This window comes from Phoxinus phoxinus (genome assembly GCF_949152265.1).
Source record: "Phoxinus phoxinus genome assembly, chromosome: 23".
Classification (NCBI taxonomy): Eukaryota; Metazoa; Chordata; class Actinopteri; order Cypriniformes; family Leuciscidae; genus Phoxinus; species Phoxinus phoxinus.
Window position 1 is genome coordinate 17,407,219 of NC_136898.1, and position 27,709 is coordinate 17,434,927.

Genomic DNA, 27,709 nt, shown 5'->3' on the forward strand with positions numbered 1-27,709 from the left:
AATATAAAAATGAAACCGTGATATGGCTTTGTGCCTTTATAAAACATTAATATTTATATTTAATTAAGTAGCCGATAGGCAGTCTGTTTGTGCTGCGTGATTTAAAGAAAAGTGTGCACTTTTCTCACGCGATCAGCATGGTGATCTGTTTTCTCCAAAACAATAGCTCAAGGGTTTATTTCTGGCAAGTGAGAAAATTAAGACAAAAGTATTGTAATTTTCCTATACTATAGTGTAATGCAAAATATACCTTTGAAATATTCATTTTCATTTATACAGTATTTATAGGCTATATGGATTTTACGTCATTTTATGTTTTTATGTTGTAGGATTTTATATTATTATTATAATTGTTTTGCATCCTAAAACACCAGTGATAATACTCTATATCATAACTAAAAATATACAGTCAATGTTTTTTCTTTGTTCAATGTGCACAGTTCATGGGTTGAAGCTCTTATTTTAGAGCTCTCAAAGTGCACTAGATTGATTTAACCTTAAAATGTTAAAAAAAATTCTTGCAGGGGAGCATGCCCCTGAACCCCCCTAGAGGGACAAAGGTCCACCCAACATGGTTTTACAAAATCCTATGGGAGAGAACGATAATTTATGATTTTCACTCCAGCATAGTACAACAAAGTTTGTTTTAAGTCAGTAAAACTGTTAATGCCAAATTAAAATGTCCTTGAACGAACTACATTGGGCCTGCCTGGGGGTGGGGGGTCTACAAGACATTGTGCCCAAGGACCTCTGAATTCTTAATCCGGCCCTGGTTATCACCTTTTCAGATCAGAAATACAGCAGTTAGTGTGCTAAAACATGACATACCACTGACATGCAAAAATAATACTGTTCCACGCTATGTAACGCAGCATTCATAATTCAAGCAAATGCCCATTGATATAATCAAGTCCCACCCTGCATTTTTTCCTCATTAAATATCCTGTGTCAGATTACTGAAGTAAATGGGTTCCTGTTAACTAAACATAGTCCCGCATGCGTTCCATTAGAGTGTCTGCATTCACAAGTACTCCAGCTCATAATTACATTGGTAATCAAAATATTGACATTTTGTCATAATGTCCCAGTAAAGCACTAATTTTTGTAACATTCCCTGTGAATGATAATGATGCATGAGCGACACCGTTTCAGCAGTCAATGAGTTAACAAATAAATATATATATAAAAAATAGACCACCATTATGAATTTTCCAGCTTTACTTATGCTGATTCTGTAATTACATTCCTTCAGCTTATCAGAAGATTAGTATTAACCAAGCGACGTTTTAGAAGCTAAATTGATTGAAGATAATTAGCGAAGTCCGCCAGATAGTCCAGGATTTCATTGCAATGGAGGTGCATGTTTCAAACAGCATGCTTAATCAAATATCAGTGTAGTCCACCCTCTCTGGAAGCTTTAATTAAACAAGCATGTTGATATGAGGATGGGAAAAGGGCAGAATTCATTAGCTATTGTGCACCTGACAAATCGTGAAGCAAAACTGGGCCCTCTGTTGCCAAGTCATTTGGTATTTGTGGATTAATGAATCTGCTTAGACTCCACAACAGATTTACTTTGTTCCGTAGAGGCAATGTATCAGGCAATTGTTCTTTGTTTGCTAATTGCATCCTTTGATTCCCACCAGGCACAACATGGGGGAAACGTAAGCCCTACCTCCTCATGAAAATAAGATAATAACTGTCTCCAGACTCTTTGGATATATTCTCATAATAAATCTTACCATAACAAACCATTTCTCATCGAGCCAACCTTGAGCATTTTACTCTGCCTTGAATATTCACTTACTCACCCCCCTATGCAAATTTAAATGTGCAAAGTTAAATAACTTTAAATGGCATTTAGGTCAATTGTTGTGACCCTCGACACTTTATAAAACCATAAGACATGATAAAAAGAACATAATAAAAGATTGTTGATCAAAAGACAGGAAGGTAATAAATTGGGGGCTCGTCCGGGATATAAAACCAGCACGGCTCGCATCCCAATTAATTAAATTCAGCCCTACAAAGCGTGGCTTCTTTTACAAATTCATTTTTATGTTTCTCCTTGGACAAAGTTTCTTCTCATTTGCTGATATGAGAGTTTTGCTATGAGATTAAGTCTGAGTATGAAACTCACAAAAGTTCTTCAGTCTCAAAGAGCCTTTGGAAGTTTAGTAAAGAGTTGTGCATCTCTAAAATCGCAAATATAGATGCAGTCAAAATGTTGATATTGCACGTTTTATCCGAACATACTCAGTGCATACATTACGCATGAACGCAAATGATTTCACTTCGGCATTGCAAGTCATCCTTTATTTATTTGTTCAAGCAGGGAATTTGTGTGGTATAATTGATTTTAAAAGAAGAAAGCAATTTCAAAAGCATCCCCTAAAGCCCCCGGTTTGCACAGCATTGTTGTTGTTCTGATTACTGCTGACTGGTTTGGTTCATATCTGGGGGTGGCAAGAGAAAAGAAACGCAGTGACAGAGCCATGCTCAGCTAGACTGAACCAGTTCTGATAGTGATAATAATAGATCAGGCTCATATAAGCACACACACTTAAACTCAACACCACAGAGACCCCACTTTGCTGTTTGTGACAGACGTCCTTCTCTCACTGAATACACCCACCTGCGAATGTATAAGCTGGTTAGATTGTTTCAGTCCATAAATACGAGTCAGCCTAAATGTAACTTTGTCTTTTTTGCATAAAATCTAATCGCAGTGAGCAGTAATTATTCATCGCGAGGTTTTAAAAGCTCGAAATGTTTTATTCAATCAGGTCCTGGTGCTTCTCAATAATGGATCTGACTAATGGATCCTTTTTCTAAAAATCCTAGCAGGGAAACTTTTTTTTTTTAAATGCCATGAGGGAGTATAATAGAATCGTGTTGCTTATAATAAGTTAAAGCATCACACATGTATATTCTGAAAGTAACATCACAAACTGCAGTTTACTTAAGAGCTCTTATTAGACAGATGAGTTAGTGTAAGAACTGACACACTAAATGTTCCCGTATACAAATATGGGACCACTGGACCATAAATCTCAACACATGTATCAAATAGTTACGCTCCTATTCATTTGGACTTTTCATCTATGCATCAGTACCGGTATTTATAAGATTTATTCCATCTGAAAATTTTCTCAAGGGAAATTTATATTTTTAATATTTTTTCCTTTTCTCTCATGAATTCGTTTGAAATCAATTTAAAAAATGCATACATTTAATTATAATGTTTAATTTGAACGAATCAAATGTAATCAGTTTAATAAAATCTATTAAATCAAACCAATTTAATAAAATATATTACAATTTCCCCCCCCAAAAAAAAGATTTCAAAGTAAATCATTAATAGAAAATATATATGGTAAAAGAAACACGTTTCTGGTCTGGTGTTGATGAAGGGGTTTTTGAGCCTCACGGATCAGGCTGTGGTTGGAGAAAACAGTTCTACACATCTTCACAGTTAAAGTTTTATGCGAGTGGAGGATAAATACAGCTGATGAGAGGATTCTTCAATGCTGTTACATCTCTGCCCCTATGAGGAGAAGACATAGGCTGTTCAAATCCAGAGATGGGGACAGTCTTTATCTGAAAGTCGGGCTCCCCGATTGAGTCTGAAATATGCCATTGAAGATGTTTCTCCAACAAAGGCCCCAGCTTACAAGAAGAAAGCACCAAGTGCATTTCTTACGATGGAGAGGTTAATTAGAAATTATGCCAACATTATTGTCTGAGGTAATTAAAATTGGTGGCACAAAGACAGTGCAAGTTTTAATCAAGTTGGGTAGCCTTTTCGACTCATGTCTGGTGACTTGTATCCATCCAAGCCAACTTAATATTCAGCTCCGGTTACTATGAAAACCCACAGCCCTTGTTGAATCCTCCCCCAATGTGTATAATAGAACTATAGAAATGACTGGAGAACACAGAAGGGTAAATCAGGTTGTTTTTCTAAGAGGTCAAGGTTTGGCAGTTAGCATATCTTTCTCCATTTACTTCCATTCAAAACAGCAATGTACTGTGACCACATGCTTTTTCCAATCAATATTATATTATATTATATTATATAATATTATATTATATTATATTATATTATATTATATTATTATATTATACACTCATAAATGTAAAGGTTCTAAAAGGTTATTTTTGTACAGATTCAATAGAAGAACAATTTTGGTTCTCCAAAAATCCTTTCAATTCTTAAAAGAACCTTTTTTATTTTCTCAGTGTGAAGAACATTTTAATAATCTAAAGAACCTTTGTCCGTTGTAATGAACCTTTAATGCAATGGAAAGTTTCCGTGGATGTTGAAGTTTTTTCATAGAACAACCAATGCAAATAAAGAAGAGTGTACTGAGCAGTTCTTGATTTGTTCAAATCTTGATTGACTGTTCAAAACATCAAATGTAGTTATATTTTTAGGTCTGATGTCTTTGACGTCATAGCTTTGGACAGTAACAAGGGTTTGTGATCATAAGAACTGACGGTTTTACCGTCAGCCAATCATGACATAATTTTAATGTGGCTACTCAGTAGATTTTAATGAATGAATGCCGTTTTATCTCTTTATTCAATCCAATTTAGTGAATTTATTATAAACTCCTCATTAGTGCCATAAAAAACAGAGTAAAACCCTGAAAGGTCATTATGGCATCTGTCAGGAGTTCGCACACGAGACAGGAGTAGCGAACTTCATCCATCTGGTTTACTCATCACTTCTATTCTTACATTACACAAGTTCAGACTTCCTTTACAAAATAGTAGTTACAAGACAATTCACGCATGAACACAACAGTCATTTCTACGGCAGTTTGCACATTTGAAATCTTTCCAGCATCCAAAAGCGAGTCTAATTTCGGTATCTTGGGAACGCTCTCCATCTGTTAAACTCTTCAAGTCACAGCATTTTTAACAGTGCAGGGGACAAAGTCAGCGGCAAGGACGATGTCAGTGGATGTTTGTGTTCTCTGCATTGTTAAATCTGCTTACTAGAGTAACTCCCGGCCAATAACTGCTCTTTTGCATTTATCATGTCAGCATCTGCTCTCTAATGCCCTGCTGAAAACTCTCCGAAGGATCAAGTTTTGAAGATTACACTCACCTAATTTATGCTAAATACATGCCTAGTACACTCCACAAATGTGACGGGGGGACAAATGCCTCTATCCCGAGATTTATGTGTCCACTTATTTTATGCCACTAGCAGTTCCCCTCTGGAACTTTTGCAATATTTCCCCCAAGCAGGCACTGCGGGGCTGGTATGGCAGAGATTAAGGCTGTGTGTGCAGGATTAACTCATTGAGGAACAGAACATAAAGGTGGCCACACAGCAGCAGAGCTGGGAGGCGGAGAGCAGAGAGCTACAGTGACACAGCAGATAAATTCTTGATCCAGGATGATCCCATAAAAGAATTCCCAGCCAGAAGTACATTTGGGGTGGACACAAAGACACTGCGGAGACCAAAAGGCCCTCTGAGCTCATTGGGCTGGGAATAGGGAAGCTCAGGCTGGGCTGATGATGTTAAGAACCATCATAGGGTGACGGTAGCACACATGGCTTCAGTGTGGAGCTCTAACCGGCACATGGCACCTAAACCTACCCAATGCATACCACAGAGTCATTATTTATATCTGGATCTCTGACTGTGACCTTCATCTTTATCTATCTTTGAAAAAATAAAAATTAACCTCTACTGGAAAATGGTAACTGACGGTAATGTTAACTGAAATTGTTTGGTTACCAACCTTTTTCAAAATATCTTCTTTTACGTTCTACAGCAGAAAGAAAGTTATACATTATATAGGCCTATATATATATATATATATTTTTTTTTTTTTTTGTGAGAGGTTCTCCTGTGCATACAAATACGAAATAATCCACACAATTATTAGTGAATGAGACCCGATGTTCTTAAAAATCATTGTAAATACCTTCTTAAAGTTGAGGTAACCTCCAACCCGTCTTAAATACGCAAAAGTTGGCCAATTATTGGTTTGTTTCAAATATTAAGCATTACAACATAACACTTGCTACAATACACATTACTAGTACCATAAATGTGGACGAGTACTCTATACTCACAAATGATTTATTTGTGTCTCTTCAGTCTACTTGAAGCGTTCCCTCTAGCTAGAGCTAGACACAGGACGCATTCACTCTGGAGAAAGTGCATGAAAGACGGATGAGTAAATGAATGGGAAGAAAGACTGCTACATCTTAAAACAGGCTCTTTTAAAAGAACGATTTTAACTTGAAAGTGCATTAAAAATATGACTCTGAGTGATTAACTCCCGTCAAGCCAATTCCAAGAAAAATAGTCTGCACGAGTATTATGATATCTATGGTAATCTGCAGCAGTGGAAAAGACGCGCTTTGAGGTGTTTTTCATTCCATGAGTCTTTAGCAATATCCACCTTTCAATACTCAATTTCCCCCAGTCCCCCTGTGGTGAAAACTGAAAATCAAGTTTTTAATGTTGTTTTTATGTTTATGTTGTGTTTTTAATATGCTTTAAGACAAACCATGTGCAAATTCATGTCAACACCATTGCGGCGTTTTTTCTCCTTAAAACTGCAGTGAACCAAAGACAATCTCAGAACGCGGTTTAAAATCGCAGGTGTTTCTTACGTCACAAACTACCTTGTGACCAATCGCGTCAACGTGCCGGCGGGCTTTAGCATATCATTAACTATGTTCTGAACCAGGGGAGTTTAAAGAGAAGGCAGGTTATTCTGGTATATTTTTCTGTTGATATGAAAAACGGGGAACATATAGCAATGTAGCGGGTGAATGTATGGGATGTATTATGATGTTATGATGGACTAAATGCCTTTCCCCACTTCTCCATTTGTTCAAAGCGTTTGTAGGGACACATATTTTTAGAAGGCAGCTGGCAGACTCTGAGATGGCACATGGTTCATGTAACATTAGCAATGAATTGTTAGCTGTTGATAACGTAGTCAAGCCAAAGGCTAATCATGTTAATTACTGTTATTTGTCCGGCATTTTAGAGAGTGATGCATAAAAACACATTACCATTCTGATATATCGACTTGTAGATCACCCTTGTATAATTCACTTTTCCACTTCTTCTTCTGAACCAGCTCCTGGTTCAAACATATATGGCTGAATTAAAGCAGCCATTAATGCAGCCATTGTGCGGTGTTTACTACAGTACAGTTGACCGAGTAGATCTCTGAGCTGGTGTGGTGAGTGGAGGCAGGATACTTTGCATATTCATAGACCCACGTATACTAAATGAAGCAAGGGTGTAGAGTTACACTCAATTTATTTTAAGGCAGGGATACAAAAAAAAAAAATTCACAAGAAAAAACCTTTAAATATCTCATTTTGGTGAGTTTTTAAGGGATAAAATTATTTAAAAAAAAAAATATTTCTTAAGAAAATATTTGATAAGTTCTTCAAGAATTGCACCTCTTATAAATTAGCTTAAGAATGTTCTTAACTTCTTCCTTAAGAAGACTTTTGTGAATCCAGCCCCTGGATCTCGAAGGAAAATGTCAAGGAGCTGGACAGCTGGAAGTCTTCATTTGAGAGCTTCCCATCAGTCTGTTGAAGGTCTAGTGTCACAGCTTTCATTGTTATATTGGCACCTCTACTGGGACCAGTTAGCAGATTTGTTGCACTTTGTGGGCTACAGCTCAAGGCCCTGGATTAGAAAACAGCAGATTTTTCTGGACACAGCGGATGGAATGCAACACCAGGGAGCTAATTTGTGATTGTTGGCTCGTACAAATCTGGACAAAAGACTGCTGAGCTGTAATTGTTCAGAGAATTTATAAGAGTCAAGCCATTTGAAAGTATAATTTTAAAGTATCTATCCAATTCTTGCTAGATGTAGATGTATTCCTAAAAAGACCAATTAATTAACTAACCTGTATGCTGTGTCCTAACCAAAATATTATATTCTTGTAAAACCCAAATAATGTTAATATCTAATATTTCTATGCTTTTTATTATTTTCAAGGTGAAGAACTGTATGAGACGTCCCCATATGAACCAATGCATCTCTCTGATGAGTTTCGACTTGCATCCATTATTTCTGGTAAGTTAAGATATCTTATGAGCTTTTCAATGTTGTTAAAGAAAGCCCAGTTTCCCTGTTCAAGGTCAGCGCTGTCCTTTATGTTCATACACATTCTCAGACGATTTAAGTGTGATCAATTGATTTCTATAGACATTCAGTTTGCAGTGTGATGTTATTAGCACAACCAGCATGATCAAAATTGTTAGCTTTTATCCAGTCTCCAGTTTTATTCAGTCAACAGTGAAAAGAACTATTGCTTGCATATCAGCGTGTCAATGTCCATTGTCCACACTGCCAAGTCTTTTCTGGATCAAAATTGTGAATTTGAAATGATTGAAATGGAGTGTGACACTATAGCAAGGCTCAAGGATAGCTACTGTCTTTTAGTTAGCAAAAGTTAGATTTTTGTTCCTAACTCGTATTATTGTCATTAATATTACATTTAAATTAAATTATCATACACATTATTACAATGATTAACTTTTTAAATAGCCTAAATAAATACTGTGGCTCAGGGTAACTAAAACCAAAACTAACGGAGCCATGCGGGGGGAAAAAAGTATGTACATCATGGCCATGAATTAAGAATTTGTTCCCTCCACAATTTACATATACGTCGACACATTTTACTAATTCGTTCCTTCATTTTAAGTAAATTGTGCGCACAATATAATAATTAGTTCCCTCGTATTAGTAAACATGGCCACATTGTAAAAATGTGTTCCTTTATTAAATCAAAATAAGGGAATAAATTAGTTCAATGTGGCCACAACACAGTAAAACGAGGGAACAAATAATAAGTAGTGTGACCAAATTCTTTATTCATGGCCACCATATATGTATGTATATATATATATATATATATATATATACACTGGTATATGTGTATGTATGTATGTATGTATGTATGTATATGTATGCATGTATCTATATGTGTATAGGATCTTTCCTAATTTCAGAAAAGACCCGCCCTCTCCAATTTTTTTTAAAAATGCACATGCGCAACACTCTATTTGCTCCCGAGAGGGAACGCCTACTAGCAGTGATTTTAAATGGATTTCTCCAAATAGCATGACAAACTTTACCTGTCTAGTTGAATCTTCACGACTGCGGCATCAGTGGGAAGCCCAACCTGTGCTTTTAGCGCACGCCAGCGTGTGAACGGCCTTACGTAAACATATCACCAGAATGATTGACACTTAGGTGGACCAATAGTATAAGCTACCCACCCGGAAAAAGAAAATCCTCCGCTATACCTTTAAATATATATATATATTTAAAGGTATAGCGGAGGATTTTCTTTTTCCGCTATACCTGCTGTTTTCTAATCCAGGGCCTTGAGCTGTAGCCCACAAAGTGCAAAATATATATATATTTAAACTAGTAAACCGACTAAAGCACAAATAAATTACTAAAAATGAATAATAAAATAATAAAATTAACGTGAAAATAAAAAAAAAAAAATATATAAAAAAGGTAATAAAAAAATAATAGCACTAAAATATCACTGCATTTCAAGTACATGAATGTGTTAGCCATTAATTACAATGAAAAAATAGATTCATTATTTCTATTAATTTTTTGACAGCCACAAAATTTATATTTATAGATGTAATTTCTGTTTTATAGGTTTATCAAAGCAAAATCCAGCCATAACTTATTATACAGTAAATGACTCAATATGAAAGTCTCAAAATGAAACACGTCAAATCAGTTCAAAATCGCGACATAAACACATTCTTTACTTCATAAAATGAAGGATATATACTACCCAGTGTAACATGCTTTTGATTAAAGCGATCACTTTTCTTTAACAATACAAATCTTTATAAAAACATATTTCCAAGTAATTAAAAAAAACACACAAAAAGTATTATTCAAATGCTTTCCAACAACTAATGTATTCTTATCAAGGAAAATTCTGTGCTATACAGTAATTACACAGCAGTCGCCATCTATCACTAAAGCACAGCCTCAATTCATCTTAAACAATGTAAATGGGACTATGTGTATTAGTCATGATGGCCATTCAAGAAGACCACCGACGAGAACGAAATTACTCTGTTTTAATCATAATTGCAGCTTTGAGAACGCCATTGAATAGCAGCTTCTATGATTCATACGTTTTGCCTTTCTTATTCATTGTCGCCTCCATATGGATTACATTTTCTTACAAACCAGCAACACGATGACATGCTGGGGCTATTGGGATATGGTTTGTTGGGAGGCAGCAACCAGTTCAGGTGAAAAGGTAAACAGAGAGAGAATACATCTATAGAGAATAAAACGCATGCTGCAGTCTCGCTGATGGCTTTTAACAAAAGCTATCAGCACACAGCCACTAAAAAAAAAAACGATTTTTGTTTCCAAGTCCTTATGTGACTGTTTACGTTTCTCATATTTTCAATCACAGCAGAGGTAATCTGTAGCCTTATATAAGAGCGACTAGGATGCCATCTGAAAAGCCATCTCTGCGGGCTGCAGGTGTTTTAGAGCCACATCCAGGCACACGGTAGCAACATATGCAATCATAACGAAAATTATTTGGTGTGTCAGAGACATTTAAGGTAGTAAATGCACTAGGAGGAAGTGTTATATTTTCATATGTTATAGGCAAGGACATATTTTGTGAGAAGTGTGGCAGTTTCAATTATTTCTGCAGTATTTGTCTTACACCTGTTTTGCTGTGCTGTCGTTTTATATTACCGCACAGTAAATGCACATGGTCAAATGTAAATCTAAAACCTTGTTTCAGAGTTTCACAGTCAATTACTTGAATACATATACTATTTCGGGAGCTTCTTCGACAGTTAAAGGGGGGGTACAATGGTGTTTCATGTATTCAGAGTTGTTTACAGTGTTAAAGAGATGGATTCTCATGCTAATAATGGCCAAAGTTTGAAAAGTTATTTTGAACGAATAACAGAGAATTTCTGTGCTGAAAATCATACTTCCGGGTTGCAACACGTTTCGGCTGTTTTTTTTCTATCGTAGATCTAATGACGTAGACCAGAGTGGAACTCCTTATATGAGCATTGCTCTCGGAAAAGCGCGTTCACGCACACGTCGACCAGAGGAGAGAAAGACCGCGCTCATCGACGCGCTACTACCGGAAATCATCATCAGCAGCGCTAAATAGGAATGGTTGATGTCAAGAATGTCTCCAAAAAAGTGTGTTTTGGGATGTGAGGGAGGGAAGTTTACCTTGTTCAGCTTCCCAAAGAACCCAGTGTTACTGGAACAGTGGATGCAGTTTGTATTTCCGGGACAGCAAAGGAGTTCGGCAAGTGCGGTTTTGTGTTCTGGTCATTTCAGTGACGAATGTTTTATTAACAAGGCCCAGGCCGTCGCTGGATTTGCAAACCGGTTGCAATTAAAACCTGGCGCGGTCCCAGTGATAAAACACCCCATTCATGTAAGTACAACGGTATCACGCGCTCCCGCTTGACTCTATAGCTCCGCCCACGCCCAGAATCAAGGACCTCGGCTTTTTCCGGATAGAATCGGAAAGCTGTATTTTTATTTTATAAATATGATGAAACTAAAGACTTTTTGGAGATATGAAGGACGCACTATTACTCTATAGGTACTCAAGATTAACATGAGATTGACTGAAACTAAGTATTTTACCCCCCCTTTAACATTTGTTTGAGAAATACTCTGTGATGGAAATTACATTCTAAAGTGCCTCTAGTTTACCTTTCATGCAGTGTGTACTATAGCTGTTTGTGAATGTAAATGGCTTGCATCGTTTTAAAGATCAAACTGCACTACAAATAAAGTTATTGCATTCGAAAAGAGTCTCAGCTGTCAAAACGACTGATCAGCAATTCCAGTCTCACTTCCTTTTACACACCTACTTAAAGTTACACTATGTAGAAATTAGTGTTTTGTTAAAAGTACCGACTTCGGTACCAAGTCGGTACTGAAATTTTAAAAATGTGACGCTTTGAGCGCTGTTGAGCAGAATCGTAAACACCTCGGAATGGCCGGCCACTGTCACGCGCTCATCAAATATGTCTGTGATTGGCTACAACGATCAGCGCTTCAAAAACATGTTGTAAATATACATCAATAACGCTCTTCAGCGAGCGATTACAAAGATACGCACGGGAGCGTTTGAAAGCAGGCGTCTATCAGCGGATCGATCCACTGGCGCTGATAGACGCCTGCTTTTGCTTTCAAACGCTCCTGCTTTCAAAACACTTTCAAACACTTCCGTGTGCTCTCAAACGCTCCCGTGCGTGGATCATTGTAGCCAATCATAGACATATCCGATGAGCTCATGAACACAATGACCAATCAGAGGTGTTTATGATTCCGCTCAAAGCGTAATATTTTTAAAATGTCAGTACCGACTTGGTACCGAAGTCGGTACTTTTTGACAACACTAGTAGAAATTGTGTTTTTGTCAAACAAGTCGCTGTGGAATACTTGCACTGTCGTAAATATACCCCCCAATCGTAATGTTTCACGATTTCATACAAATATTAGGCTACTGCATACTGCATAGTCTACTGAACTATTATGGTAATATGATAATAGTAAGTTTATGTCAAGTGTTAGACTACTTTATAATAATAAAGTAGCCTACCGCGTTTGACGTTTTTACATGATTGCAGCTAAATCACAAGTAAATAGCCTATAGTCTAGGCCTACTGTATAATTTAATTTGTGTTTTTTGATTGTAATGTAAACATTACAAAATGCCAGATGACATCAATAAAGTAAAAATGACGCCATCATTCGTATCACTGTGTATCAGACACTGAGGATGCGGAGCTGAAATTTAGATATGGTAAAAGGTGTTTTGTTTCTGACACACTCTATTAGCGGTAGACCAATCACAGAAAGCTGGGCCGTCTGACCAATCAGAGAAAGGAGGGGTTTAGAGAGACTGAATCCTCGAACTAACCGTTTTCAGACTATTTGAGAAATTAGGGATGTGCAATGTATATTGTGAGAAAATTAAAGTTTAATTTTTTTGCCTATATCTAAACCTATTGTAAAATACCTCCAAAATTGTACCTTTAGAGGTACAACGACTTGTCACTGGGGCAGTACCCTCAATGGTACATCACCTGGTGTACCCTTTATAATGGATACATATTGGTACCCGTACAGTTTGTCCATTTTAAAGGCAAATATTTACATTTATGCATTTGTCAGACGCTTTTATCCAAAGCGACTTACATTGCATTGCATTTCAAGGTACACATTTTTACATTCTTATCAGTGCTCAGTTCTTGCTTTCCCTGGGAATCGAACCATGACCTTGGTGTTGCAAGCGCCAATGCTCTACTGTTTGAGCTGACTAAATTGAGCCTTGAAGTGCTATGGTACCATAATGTACCTCTAAATATGGTAAAAATTTGTCCTTTGAAAGGTACTGCCCCAGTGACAAGCAGTTAGCACCTCATGATGGTCAGTTTTGTACACTTAAACCACTGCCTGATGCTGCTTCTGATTGCTTTTAGGAGGGACAACAGGCCATAATTGCTGACCTAGGATCAGTTTTCTCAGTAAAAATAGCATATGGGCGAAACACCGGTTTTTGCGCACTGGAGAGCATCAAAAGTTTCTATTTTCAACGTGTTTTTGCAGAGTTGAGCAATGTAGCCAATGAAAAACATAGGATTTCTTGAATGCAATGGCCAATCAGAGGGGCCAATCAGTGCCAAGTTAGAACTGAACATAAACTCTTTTGTTTTGAGAGGTGAGTGTATTCTGAGTTCTGCACACTCGCAAATCCTTTCATTATAACAAAGAAAGTGTAGACATTATGCAAATTAGAAATTCATTGTGCAGTCAGCCTCATTTATTATAACAGAACTTTGTCAGATCGCAATGAGCTAAGAAGAGTGACATATTTTTTAGTGATTATAAAGGGAGCGCTCTTTGCACGCTTTCTGCCATGCCAAACTATGCATTATTTCCTATTAAAATTAACAGAGGTTTGTGAACGTAAATAATTGTTAACAACAAATAATTTATCAGGAGCATTTATGCTAGGATGTGTAGGTTCGGTTGTGCAGTGACACTTAAAATTGTAGCATGCTAACTTCTCCAAATAAAAGGTGAAGGTGTTTTAAATTGTGTAACAATATTAATTATTTTTCAGATAATACATATGAAACAAAAACTATTATAAATGACAATATTCATGTGACAAAATTACTAAAAACTTAAACTAAAATGAAAACTGAAATAATAGCTAATTCAAATACTATCATAGTATACATAATACTAAAATAAAAGTGATATGAAAATGGTTGGTTTATTTCTCTTTGTTTAGATGATCATACTTTTAAATATTATTACTAAATAAAATTCTGTGATTCTTCTTAATATTATTATTTTAAAAATATATATTTTAAGATTGAAAGTCTGAGTCTATGCATAGAAAGCATTTAGAAGTAGCAAAGATATAAAAGAAAATCCCAGTGAAATGTTTCTAAGACAATCTTAATGTGACTTTCATATAACAAAAAAATTAAAAAAGGTGTTTGTTTTAATAAAAGCCAACCCCTGGGGCATAAATATGCTTGTTATTGAAGAAACACTCATTTACAGGTTTGTGAAATGGAATCTGAACCCTCTAAATAGCTTTCTGCAAGAATAAAAAAAGACTAAATACATGGACCAACAAGCACAAGATGGTGTTTGTATTAATAATCTACTAAGTGACCTGAATACACAGGGCCGCACTGATCCTCGGATATTTGCATAATGCACATAGATTGTGCCTTACTTCTTAAATGCCTGTTGTATACGGCGATACAAAATGCATGTAACACGTGAATAAGTACTCAAATTACTAGTACACACTTAAACAACTGCCTTAAGGCAAGTCTATACAGAAATGTTAGCCGCATTTATTGCATTGATTTGCGTGTACTTCTCATTTTCAAGTGGAAATATACACAAATTTATTCTATTTGAGCAAATTGACATTAAAGGGAACCTATTATGCAAAATTCACTTTTACATGGTGTTTGAACATGAATGTCCAGTTTGTGTAAACAACCATCTTATAATGGTAAAAATCCACCCACTCCATTTTTATAATACCTACAGTAAATCAGAAACAGTGTCTCAAAAAGAGCTGTCCCAATTTTCATCCTAATGTGATGTCACAGTAGGGCAAGCCCCGCCCACGACTGGTGACAATCTATTAGCATAGATCCCGCCCTAAATGTGAGCCGCACAGTTCACAGTCTGTTTATATCCTGGCTAGAGCAATAGTGATGAAATATCTAAACTACATAAGCAATATAACTGTTCTGTTGTTGGCTGTAATAATGAACAGTAGAGTCTCCAGCATCTGAGCCACTGAAAGGGGGCGGAGAGCAGCAGCTCATTTGCATTTAAAGATACAAACACGAAAACGACGTGATTTTGCTTCCATCCAAAAAAGGCCAATAAGGGCATGCTATAATAAATGATCAGTGGGGTATTTTGAGCTGAAACTTTTACAGACACATTCTGGGACTTATATTAAATCGTAAAAAGGAACATAATATGTCCCCTTTAAGAAAGCATCACCGACAATGTAAGATTGCAAAGAGAACTTTGGAAAGTGCGCTGACATGATTTTTGCTTGTTTTTAACATGTAGGTTATTAAAAAGCTTGTGCAGATGATATCAAAATACACAAGAGAACCAGCTGATTCAGATCATGCTAGATTTATGATCCCAAAATCGACTTATAAACAAAATTGTACATGTTTACACTCCCCCAAATATGACTAGGAACCAAATATGTTCCTTCAATCTACAGTGTAAAAGGTGATTCAAATGCAGATGTGCAAGATGCAGTCGAAAATCAGCAGATGTTCTCCACTCAGAGCTGAAGCCAAAACAAAATCAAATATTTTTCCTCCATAAATCCCTTCCCTCTCTGGCGAAGCTCCCGTAAAGCTGGCTCTCCTTGAGGATTTGTTAGAGACCCCTTTCCCTTCGACATGAGATAAGATGAATATCAGGACCAAAACAACACACCTCCAAGCACACGTTCTGCTTCAAAAGCAAGACTGGAAAAAGCACTCGTAACATAAAAATAATCAGCCATCTTGTTACATGGCTCTCGTGTTCATTTGTCAATGAACAGATGACCGCTCACATCTGCTTGGTTCTTTAAACCGAAGAATTGCCATTGAACCCGGGTATGATAGATTCTCAAGACAGGAAGGGGAGATAAGAGGATAATAGAAAGGGACTTTTTTGAAGAAAAAAAAAAATAGCCACACTAGAGAGAGCAGTGCAACATTAAAGGATGTTTTCGATGAGTGTTTCCAATTGATTACTGTGGAACAGCCAGCTAAGATGGGAGTGATGTTGAAAGAGCATTTATGCTCTGCGATTGCCAGCGGATTTGAAAGCAAGGAAGGATTCTGAGAAGCATGGATTAATTTTTATTTTAGCCAGGTGCCGGATGCATGATAATCAGATTTTACTGACCTTTTTTTTTTTTTTTTTTTTTTGAGGATGATGCATAATAGAAAAGACAGTTTCACATGTATGATAGTAAGGATATAGACGTAGAAAAAAGAGAGAGTCTATGTAAGAATCTCAAATTTAGTCCTTTAAAAAATTCAAAGTCAACATGATCAGGAGATCTAAGGAAGTCTATAAGAGCTGGAGGATATCCGTTAGCGTTCCCGTTTTCCCCTTAAGGCAGTTGCTCTGTCATTATGTTGAGCGGGAAGTATTTAGTCAGAAAACGCAGATTTTTTGGAATGGCTGTCTTTTTTTCTTTTTTTTTTCAGAAATGAATACTTGGACTCAGTAAGAATGCATTAAATTAATTAAAAGAGACAGTAAAGACATTTATAATATTACAGATTAGGGCTGGGAGATATGGCCCAAAACAATTATCACAATAAAGTTTTTCATATCAGGTGATATCGATAATTATAATGAGAAATGTCAAATCTTTATTTATTTCAAGTTATAAGGCATTTTTGCTCTTAAGTGAAAGTTGTTGAAAACAGATCATTAATTGTGGTTTTAAACTAATATTTATTGACGAAGACTTTACTTATTTTTGCATTCTTTACACTTTTCCAGGCGTTCTTCCTTAAAGTCTTAATAGAAAAATGATTTCGTAGTTTCTGCATGCACTAACCGGTGATATGGTTTCAAATCATGAAGCATATTTGTGTTGCCTGAATTTGATGATGCGTATCTTCAGCCCAGTTTGCAGAGCAGGCTGCAATATTAATAATATTACACGTTTTGTCTCTTAGAAATGCACATTTGACAGTATTGAGTTGACAGTAGTAGACCTAGTAGCTTGAGTTAGAATGCAGAAGCAAATTTGTGTTAACGAAAACAGTAGCATCCTGTGTAACAACCTCCTTTTTACAATTTTAAATATTCTGACTGTTTTATTAAAATTAACCATTGATCTTCCATACATTTAGATCATGATAACCAGTTAAAACCACAAATATAGCAGCTCAAAATTTTTATTATATGGTTTCTATGGTATTTGTATGAAAAACAGTAGCCTGACTACATTTATATAAATGCACAAATACTATAGCTTAATCACAAAACAATTATGTAATTACTCCTTTAACACATTTAAAAGGCTACGGGCCAGATTTACTAACACAAACCTTCTTTATGAGTTAAACTACTGTCGGGATTTACTAAAGACACGCAGAGCAAAATTAGCGTTGAACATGCGTGGACTGAGATGTTTTTGCGGCTGACCTTATTCCATATGCATTTGTAGGAGTTTCCCTTTCAGACGCAAAATGTTTGGGAAGAGAACATTTAAATGAATCATCCGTGGCCCTCAAGTCACTGTAGAAAATGGCCATGTCAGATTTCCCCTTTGATTTTCCCGGTTAAGGACCACGGACAGCACAAGGTGTTCCCCCGACTGCATTTACTTTGCCCACAATAGAGTTCCATGTGTCCCTTTTGCGAGCAGGTTGGACATTGTGATTTTGAAGTATTTTATGATTATTATATTTATCAACTAACACCTCCAATTCTTCGGCAGAAAACTTCTCATTCCGCAGCCTCTCCTTGGTCTGTGTTGCCATGCTGTTTCCTGAGAAAAGCATACGTGTAAAATCTGCATATATATGTATATATATATGTATATATATGCCTATATATACAGTATATGTGTGAGTGTGTGTGTGTGTTTGTCAGATTACATTTAACAAGTTGCGCCTGTGTCGACCCGCACCTGATGAGCATCTATTTGCGACCCAACGCTACTTTGCGCTGCTCTTGGTAGATTGTGTTGGTCATCATTATATAAATGATTTGACTGCGCTTGTGTTCTTAAATTTGTTCGTCAGCAGTAGATCACGTGCAAAACTTGCTCCTCCCATCGGCGCATTTGTGGAATTGCGCTCTCACGCTAATTTGCCCCATTTAATAAATCTGGCCCTACATTGTCTACATTAATAATATAATAAAATTGTATATGAATGTCCCACATTTCTGCCACAATACCATGGTGCAGTTAGTGTTACTACAGTAAATTAAATTATGGCGATTTGTAGATTTAAAAGCCTTCTGACTGTATCGTTGCGCACAGTGTTTCTCCTGTTTTCCATCTGGCTTTAAACTAGTTTAAAACGCCAAGACACATGAAAACAAGCGTTTTTTTTACTGGATCTCACAGCGCCGTTTAGTGGTCGCGTGATCGAGACGATCAGAGAGTAAAGCGGATAAATGCTCCGTGCGGCGCGGTTCAAATGAGTAGCGCTGTTTCGGTCCGCTTTTGGCGCATAAAAATTATATTGAACATTTATTGAACTCTTGTTATCGTTTTATCGAGGAAAATTATACCGCAATAATTGTCGTTAACGTTTTATCGCCCAGCCCTAATGTGCACAGATAAATAATTTATAATAAATACTGCAATATTACATAAAGAATACGAATTTTCCATTTTGATGGTAACTTTCAATTTGTACTTGATACGTGCTATTTTTATGTCAAAACTCCATTTATAGTAGTAGTGCATTACTGTGTAAGACTAATTTAATATGTTTAACATCGTAACATTTCTTTAAGCCAGGTATACCGCATTAATTCAAGCTATTTTAAAAGACTGGAATGCACCCTCTTTACAGACTTCCACAGTTATCAACATCACAAATCTAGTGAAGTTTTTTCTTTGATCATTTAGGACTCCTGCGTGAGTGTTTATAATGCAATGGCTGACAAGCAAACATTCCGTCTTTTTGACTGCTGTAATCAGTCTCTCTAGTCCTTTTTCCCTCTTTTGAAATTCCGTGGAAACACTATCATGGATTTTTTTCTCCTCTTTTGTTATTGGAGCAAATTGGAATACAACTATTAGGAGATGAGCACTAGGCTCCTGCAGGTTAGTAGGGAAATATATTATTCAGAATGCATGTTTGGAAAAGAAAATATATTTAATTTCAGCAGGTTCAATATAATTCATGTTAACACAGAGCACATGATTCACTGTTTTAATACACTCACAGCCTTAAAACATATAATAATCTCCATTCTCACGAGTAACCGCATTGGTGTGCTGAACACTGCTATCGGAAACATCTGAGCCATAATTAGTAGAAAGCAGAAGTAGTTGTTGTGCAAGTAGTCCATGATGTATTCTGAAGGCGAAAAAAAAGTTTAAGGAACATAAATATTCGAGACATGATATCAAAACACAACATTTCAAGTTTAATTAGAACCACTTGATCATTTTTTAGTAATGTAAAAGCAGGCTTTTTAATAAATGCAGTCATTGTCTAAGGACCTGTAGGGGGTTTCTGGAGCAGAAGAGAGTTTGTGAGTCTGGCAAGAGAGCAAGGATGTTTTTGCCAGAGAGGTAATCAGCGGACAGGTACACTTTCCACTTACATGACCTTGTGAGAAGCGAGGCCTCGGTGAGATCTGGTTTGAAGCCCCTGCCCGATTCCCTCAGCTTTAATAAAACATGTGCGAGCACGCAGCAAGGAAGCGCTTTGAGTCGCGGATACTGTAAAAACCTTGTCTGTCAGAGAGATAACAGGGTAGCTCTGGCGTAGTGCTAATTGGCCATTGCGTTCCTATATGCAAAGAATATTTATCACTTCTGACAGGGCTTGAGAGCATTTCTCTTTTTTTCCACTTCAACAGTTTTGCCCTTTGCAAACAGTGAGATTTATCAGTGTATTTGAAGATGCACAGTGTGATAATGAGTTTTGGAAACATGAGGAAATGTTGGCCAGTGTTCCTTTGGGGTTGGATGTTTAAAACTGCTTAACATGCACACACTGGTTGACACACACACACACACACACACACACACACACACACACACACACACACACACTCTGGGGGCCGTGTCTTTGCTGCCAGACCTCCCTTAGCCAAAATGTTGTATTTGACCAAGCTATGAAATATTTCCCATGTGCTTTGCTCTGTTTAACAGCAACATTATGCAATTTTGTTACAGCATACATGGTATTTGTATCTCCATCCCTGTCCCTTTGGTGTTATTCTGCATCATATGAATAGGACAAGTGTTATTTTGTTCATTATCTCCATGAACAAAAAATACAAAAAACATATTTAAACATAACTAATACACTGGTTGCACTGTATGTTATTGATTCACTAAAAATAATCAACTCTTAAGAGTTAAAGGGATAGTTCACTTTAAAATGAAAATTCTGTCAATTTTGATTAAAAGCCCTAGCAAAATTCTGTCTATTTTGAAGAATGTCGGTAACCAAACAGTTAACTGGTCCCATTGACTCACATAGTATTTTTTTTTACAGGTTTGAAACAACTTGAGGGTGAGTATATGATGACAGAATTTTCATTTTAAAGTGAACTATCCCTTTAAACATTTCCATTTGTTTGGAAATTGTACTACACTGTCATGCTCTATATGATTGATTCCCAAAAAAAGGGGGTCTTAAGAGTCATTCGTTCAGGAATCTTTCTGCACTGATTGCGCTGAGTGTTTCTGAATCACCAAAAAGAACAGAATATATATAGTTCAAAATATTCATGCTTTCAAGAATCATACTACACTGGTCACCCTGTATGTTATCTTTGTATGTTTTTTTATTTATTATTTACCAAAGAGAAGTGGCATTTGTTTGAAAATTGGACTACATGCTGTATATGTTAATGATTCGCACCAAAAAATCAGTACAAAAATATTTAATTCAGGAATCCGAGTACACAGGATATTTTGTGCTGTAAACCGCATAAACAAAATGCATGAAAATTATGGTCCAGTTATGACATTTTGCTTAAACATTACAAAGTTAAAAAAAAAAAAAAAAAAAAAAAAAAAAGGTATTTTTTAAAGATGCAACCGATTCTGAATGAAACCTTTTAGTCAGAATGTAATGTAAAAGAGCAATCACATCAGCTTTAAAACAGCCGAACCTGAGACAAAAGCACTAAAATAAAAAGGTAAATAATCCTGGGTAAATGTTTCCTTAAACTGTAGATAATTAAATATTGCCAGTGTGGAATGATTCTCATCCTGGAGCATGACAATGACAAAGCCATCTCAATAAGATTTCAAAAATCAGAAAAGGCTATCTTCTAAATGACAAGCAAGAGCTATTTCACACTGAACCACCCAAGACGTCTAACAATGGCTTATCCAGCAGTTCTCATTGGGTAAAATCTAATTAAACATGCTTCAAAGGACAAAAGCCTGACTACCATGAAGCCGTCTGTGCGAAAAACGCTATTAGAGCACATGTTAGCTCTTATCAAAGAGTCAGAAAAGGTCATAATATGTCATGGTTTTCAAACGGAGATGTGAAAAGAGGCTAATTTGGAGGACACATGCACAGCTAGGGTCATATTTAATAAATGCGCTTGTCTTGATTATTTTCATATATGTGCCTTGCAAAATACCTTTATTAGAATACATGTGCACTGACATTTGCAGATCCGAAAGCTGAAGCAACCTGACAGTATGTTGCCTGAGTAGAAAAATCTAAATATGTATTTTAACTTGAATCTAGTTTGTCTCTGTTTAGTCAAGCATGCTGACCCTCACTGTTTCCCTCTATCTGTGCCGACAGCCATGGACTCCGCTTCTGCAAAAGGGAATTTGTGTTCTGACACAGGCAAGCCCTGCAACCCATGCCTGGATGCTACGAAGGCCTGCAACCTCAACGACACCTGCAAGAAACAACGCACTGCACTCATGGCTACCTGCAACCCTGCAACTCCCATTCATCAAACTCACGAAACCTGCAACCGAAAACGCTGCCACAGAGGTCTGCGGCAGTTCTTCGACCGTGTACAAACGGAATTCAGCTACCCGTTACTCTTCTGCTCCTGTCGGGATAAAGCGTGTGCTGAACGTCGCCGGCAAACCATCATGCCTGCGTGTTCATATGAAGAGAAGACAAAACCCAACTGCCTTGAGCTAAGGAGGACCTGCCGTTCAGATCCGCTCTGCAGGTAAGGTTATCCCGTCCGGGTCACGGCACCAGAAACGCAACAAATTCCACTAGGGATTCAACCAAACTATTTCGATAACCGATTAAACGTGTGCATGCTCTTTCCCAATGTAAAAGGTCCCAATGAAATAAAAAAATATATAATTTGGTGCTTCTGGTATGAATATTATACCCGTAAGGTTATCTATAAGCTAGTGTCCTTCAAAACCAAGACAAATATCACATTTACAAAGATATAAGCTTTCAAAAACCAATATGTATCAATGATTTTGATGACATCACTCTGCATTTCAGCTTCTCATTAGATTTTCTGTCCAATCAAATGCTCTCTAGAATCTGAAGCGCCCTGCCCCTAACCAGCCGTGGCTCGTCAATGGGCTATTCGTCCAAAACATAGACCTCTATAAGATTTTAGGACTGCCTAAATTTTTTCTTAGGACTGCCCCCTATTAGTCAACTAACCGTTAGTCGAATAGAAGAGGTTTGGTCAACCAAAATTGTATTAGTCGTTTAGTCGCAGATACTAAACTCCTCAGGAAGTGGCGAAATTACAATAACAACAAACCGTTGTGCTTTTGTAAAATAATGGTGCTTTCTGTCGATTCGGTCATAGTGAACTTCAGCGTGTCATAGAAACTAAACGAAACTCCACTAGCACGTCCACTAGCTACTGCGGAGATGACGAGTCAGCATCGTCGACTTAATCTCTGCAGCCGACAATACAGAAAACATTACCAATAAATTAAAATATCTCCCTTTTTCACAACACATTCATAATCATTACGTTTGCCAATGCGCTGTGGCAAGCTTTATGCATGCGTTTGAGCACTGATTAGGTATATGTATTTTATAGGCAGTTAAAGGCTCACTATTATGATTTCTGGATTAATAATATAAACGTGCGATTAGTCGAAAAAGACAGACTACTAGTCGACTAGAAAAATCTTTAGTCGAAGGCAGCCCTAGATTTTCTATACTATTTTAAGTCGTAACGTGACCAGGATATATTAAAATTTAGCGCATGGCTTCGGCAGGCATGTATTATGATACTAATAGACATTACTTTCTTTTCCTCAAAGGAATTCCTCCACAACATGTAATATTCCAAAACAACATTCAATGAGTGCTACTTTCAATATAAAGCTTCCAAAATGTTTATCATAAACTAGTGCTAAGACCCAGAATCTGCCAGATCTAAATTTACTGCCAGGAGCCGCTAATGCCCCCTACACTATACATAGACGCTGAAGCTATGGCTAAAATCAGTCCCTTTTTCACACAATTACTATTTTCTATATGGTAAATGGCTCATTGTGCACTATATAGGGGATAGGGAATGATTCAGACAGTGTAAATAATGCTTTCTATTGGGGTGCATCAAGTCTGGTTTTGAGTTGTCACGCGAACCGCCGCAGCACACACGCAGTTTCCTTCGGTCCAGAAACACGATAGCACAGAGCGGATCAAAGATGGCCCAGACCACAAAAACAAATCTTACCCATTTTAATTCTACACAAAATGCCTTATTTTAAAGCAACATTAAAGAGATTATGAGGAGAAACAGTTCGACAGACTCCGCATTAGAAACAGCACTGACGAGCAGAAGAGATAACACCGGTGCCATGCCCCAACATAACTTAGCCTACACACTTTTAAAACACTTCCTCAGCATAATTATGTGAACTGTTTTGCTTTAGTGACAGTTTCATATTAAATCTAAAGGAGGAATCTATTAGACTGGCATAAGAGCTTTTGAGGAGCTCAACGGCTCTGGACGAGCTGTGATATAAACAAAAACGCTATTGGCTATTTCAAAAAAGGGGGAGGAGCTGCTCGATATGTCCCGCCTGTCCTCCTGTTGCCCCCAACATGCAGAAACCCTGAGGTATTTTGTGAAAAGTGCAAAGACCTACTTATTGAGTAGCTGTTGAACGGACAGCAGAAACCGAAAAGAGGTTGGATCAGTAGGTGATTCATATACTGAACACAGATTACAAACATTGGATCAGCAGGAGATCCATATGCTCAAAAACAATGTAGAGATTGAATCAGTAGGTGGTCAAAAAGCAATTCACTACAGATGTAACTGATATGTAATCTATATAGCCAAGGACACACAACCTATTAGAAGCATATTATTGACCCGAACACTCTTGCTGACAGACAGCACTGCATTGGCTATAACATTTGATCAGTATACAGTGTATCCAAGCATGCAATGTCTTGACCCTGTCTTATCACATAATGTCTTAATGTCAGAAGAACAAAAATCATTGATCGATCACACAACCAGTGAACACTTGTAGTCTATTACTAACATTTAGAATAGATGTTTTATTGAGTGGGGAGTGTTAATTAACCTAGTATGGTGAACTACGAGAAAATCGATTGGCTGAGTGTCAAATGAGCCTTTCTCTTTAAAGCCTGCGCTCACCTCTCCACAGTTCATGCGTCATTCATCAACGCTCACCAGGGACTACAAGAGATTGCCTGAACACAGACCTGTCTTTGAAACGCATTGAAAGAAAGAGAAACTCTAGAATCTTCTTGCTCATACTTAAAGAAGTTAGGGGTCACAAACACAATTTAACTGAATTGCAAGACTGGAGATTGTATTAAATGAAATGCAACAACACTAGCCACATTTACATGGACACTTTTTGTTTCAATTGGAATGACGACGAGCACACAAGAAGCAAAGTGGGACAACGCTGCCATGCACCACTTCACAGACGATAAGTCGAAAGAGAATTGTAGATTGAACCTACAGTCATGTATTATATTCAACAACATCAGCTTGTGTGTCATTCATCATTACGCCATTTCAACATCATTGCACATGCACACAACTTTCCAGTTTCGGTTTTTAATCTTATCGAAAGTCGAATGGATTCGAAAAAGTTTATCCCACCCCTCTCAACCTGGGGTGCATTTCCCGTACAACTACGTAACTCGCTGCTTCACTACCATAGCACGATGCATCGTTGGAGAAATCAACTAGCTAGTCACGGCTGTTTCCCGAAACCATGTTGTCGCAAAGTGGACGTTCAACCACCTTGGTTTATGACGTCAGGCACGTGGTGGAGTAATAACTTCTTTTAATGAAACAGTTTGAGATCGAATTAACGCTAAATGTTTTGATATAAATGACAGACATGGCATCTGAGGACTATTTCTCATTTATCTCAGTTATTTTGCTTTATTTCCAGATTCAATCATAGGCTCGGTCTTACGTACTAGAGCACGTTCGCACATGCGCACTCTTTAAAAAACGACGCTTTAAATCTCTTGACAAACTAAAAGACGTAAATGACAAGTATGTATTCTAAATAAAAGATACAGATTGTACTGAATGTCAGCTTGCTTATTTGGCTCAAGATAAGGATTTAAGATAAGTCCACATCATGAAAACTAGAAAATATGCTTCTAACGACAGGTCGAGAGCTGTCGCTCCAACCACACAAGTTTGCGATGCTGTTTGCGAATGTTCTTTAGAACGATGGTTTCGGGAAACACCGACTCGTTGAACTATGCTGATAACAACAGAACTTCCGAACATAGTTGGCTAAAAATGCTTTTGGGAAACGCACCCCAGATCGGTTTAGGCACTTTTACTCCGATTTAGGTGTTTACATGGAGCATTTTCGTTCGGATTGTAATAGGAATAAAATGCTCTGTGTAAACGCACTTACTGATGTGAATGAAATGGCATTTATTTCTTTATAAAACACTATGGTTATATTCCGGTTATAGAGTACTTTTTGGACCGACTAACTTTTAAAACAAATGAATATACTTGTAGTGTTAAGGTGAAGCATGGCATATGTGTGCCACTAGCGGCACCAAACAGAAATACAAAACACAAAACAAACACTTTTAAACAAGTTTCAAACTCTACACCCAGACAAACAAATACTCTCAAAACAAACAAACAGATTGCAATTACATTTGGTGCTATTAGTGATGCAGAATTCACACACTTAAGTAGCCTATTTCTATAAAAGGGTATAGAAGACTTTCATAAGTACGCTTTGCTCAATCTTCCTTCATTCAAACTTTGTGAAAAATATTTACACAATGTCACGGAAATTGCAAGATGGAATATAACAGGATGGAAAATCAGGAGCTAAAGCTAGTCATTGCTTGAATTATAACTTACATGAGGACATCAACTTGAACATAATGTTAATAACTGTATTTTGATAGTTTCATATAGATATCTGTAATATATCAAACAGGATGCAATGTTTTGGAGTGACACACCAAATCTAAAACTAATGCTTCAAAACAGTAACAAATCCCCATTTCAAACTTTAAAACAATTACAGACTATTCCAGTCAACCGTCATCACAGTCAAACGTAAGAAAAAAAAACACACAAAAAAAACTACAAAAACTTGGGAGTCAAAAGTGACCAAACACCTGAAATGTGTGTGTATATATATATATATATATGTGTGTGTGTGTGTGTGTGTGTGTGCGTAAATTATATAGGCCTATTGTGTAATGATGTGTTGTAACCACTAGATTCCTGTTTAGCTCCATATAAAAACCCTTATAAACTATCTAGTTGTTTTTAGACAAATACTTATTTTTATTAAGTTGTGGATTTAGATTTGTGGATTTTCTACTTTTTGTAAGGTTTAGATATTTTGTACTTGAAATGTTGATTTGAAGTGTCAGTTTTTGCATTCATTTCACTATAGTCAAACCTGAACACAGAGAAATACATTTTGTTAAACATAACATCAAAATTCAATAAAACATTTAGAAAAATGAACAGAAATACTTTATCAGAGCTAAATCAACCTGATTTCAACCTCTAATTTGAGACTTCTGGCTCAGTTTTGCCATATTGTTACAGCCACTCCAGTTCATTGGTGTGTGTATAATAGTGTGTTGTGTGAGTGTGTGTTTGAGTGGGTGTGTCTGTTTTGTACTCTTGATATTTTAGAGAGTCTCTTTTTTTTATGCATTGTGGCTGATTTGTAGATTGTAAAAAAATCACTGTATTTTCATATTTTTGGGTATTTCCCAATCATTTCCTATATGGTGGTTATTTTTGACCATGAACAACACAAGTGTGATAATTTATTTATGACAATTTAGCTTTTCCGATTCAAGTCGATGATGTTCCCTCCTCGAGTATAAGCTCCATATTTTCACTATATCATACTATAATACAATATGTGCAATAAAAGCCTGATGCATCATAATACA

The 27,709-nt window shown here is 36.8% G+C and overlaps 1 protein-coding gene across 1 annotated transcript in view; it reads left to right on the forward strand.

Annotated features, from left to right (window-relative positions):
- gfra2b (GDNF family receptor alpha 2b) overlaps nt 1-27,709 on the forward strand; it is a 50,028-nt gene that overhangs the window by 8,130 nt on the left and 14,189 nt on the right. Inside the window, exons 3-4 of the mRNA XM_079600287.1 lie at nt 8,004-8,081; nt 22,106-22,490. Of these exons, the coding sequence (XP_079456413.1) occupies nt 8,004-8,081; nt 22,106-22,490 (463 nt within the window). The remainder of the gene's footprint in view (nt 1-8,003; nt 8,082-22,105; nt 22,491-27,709) is intronic.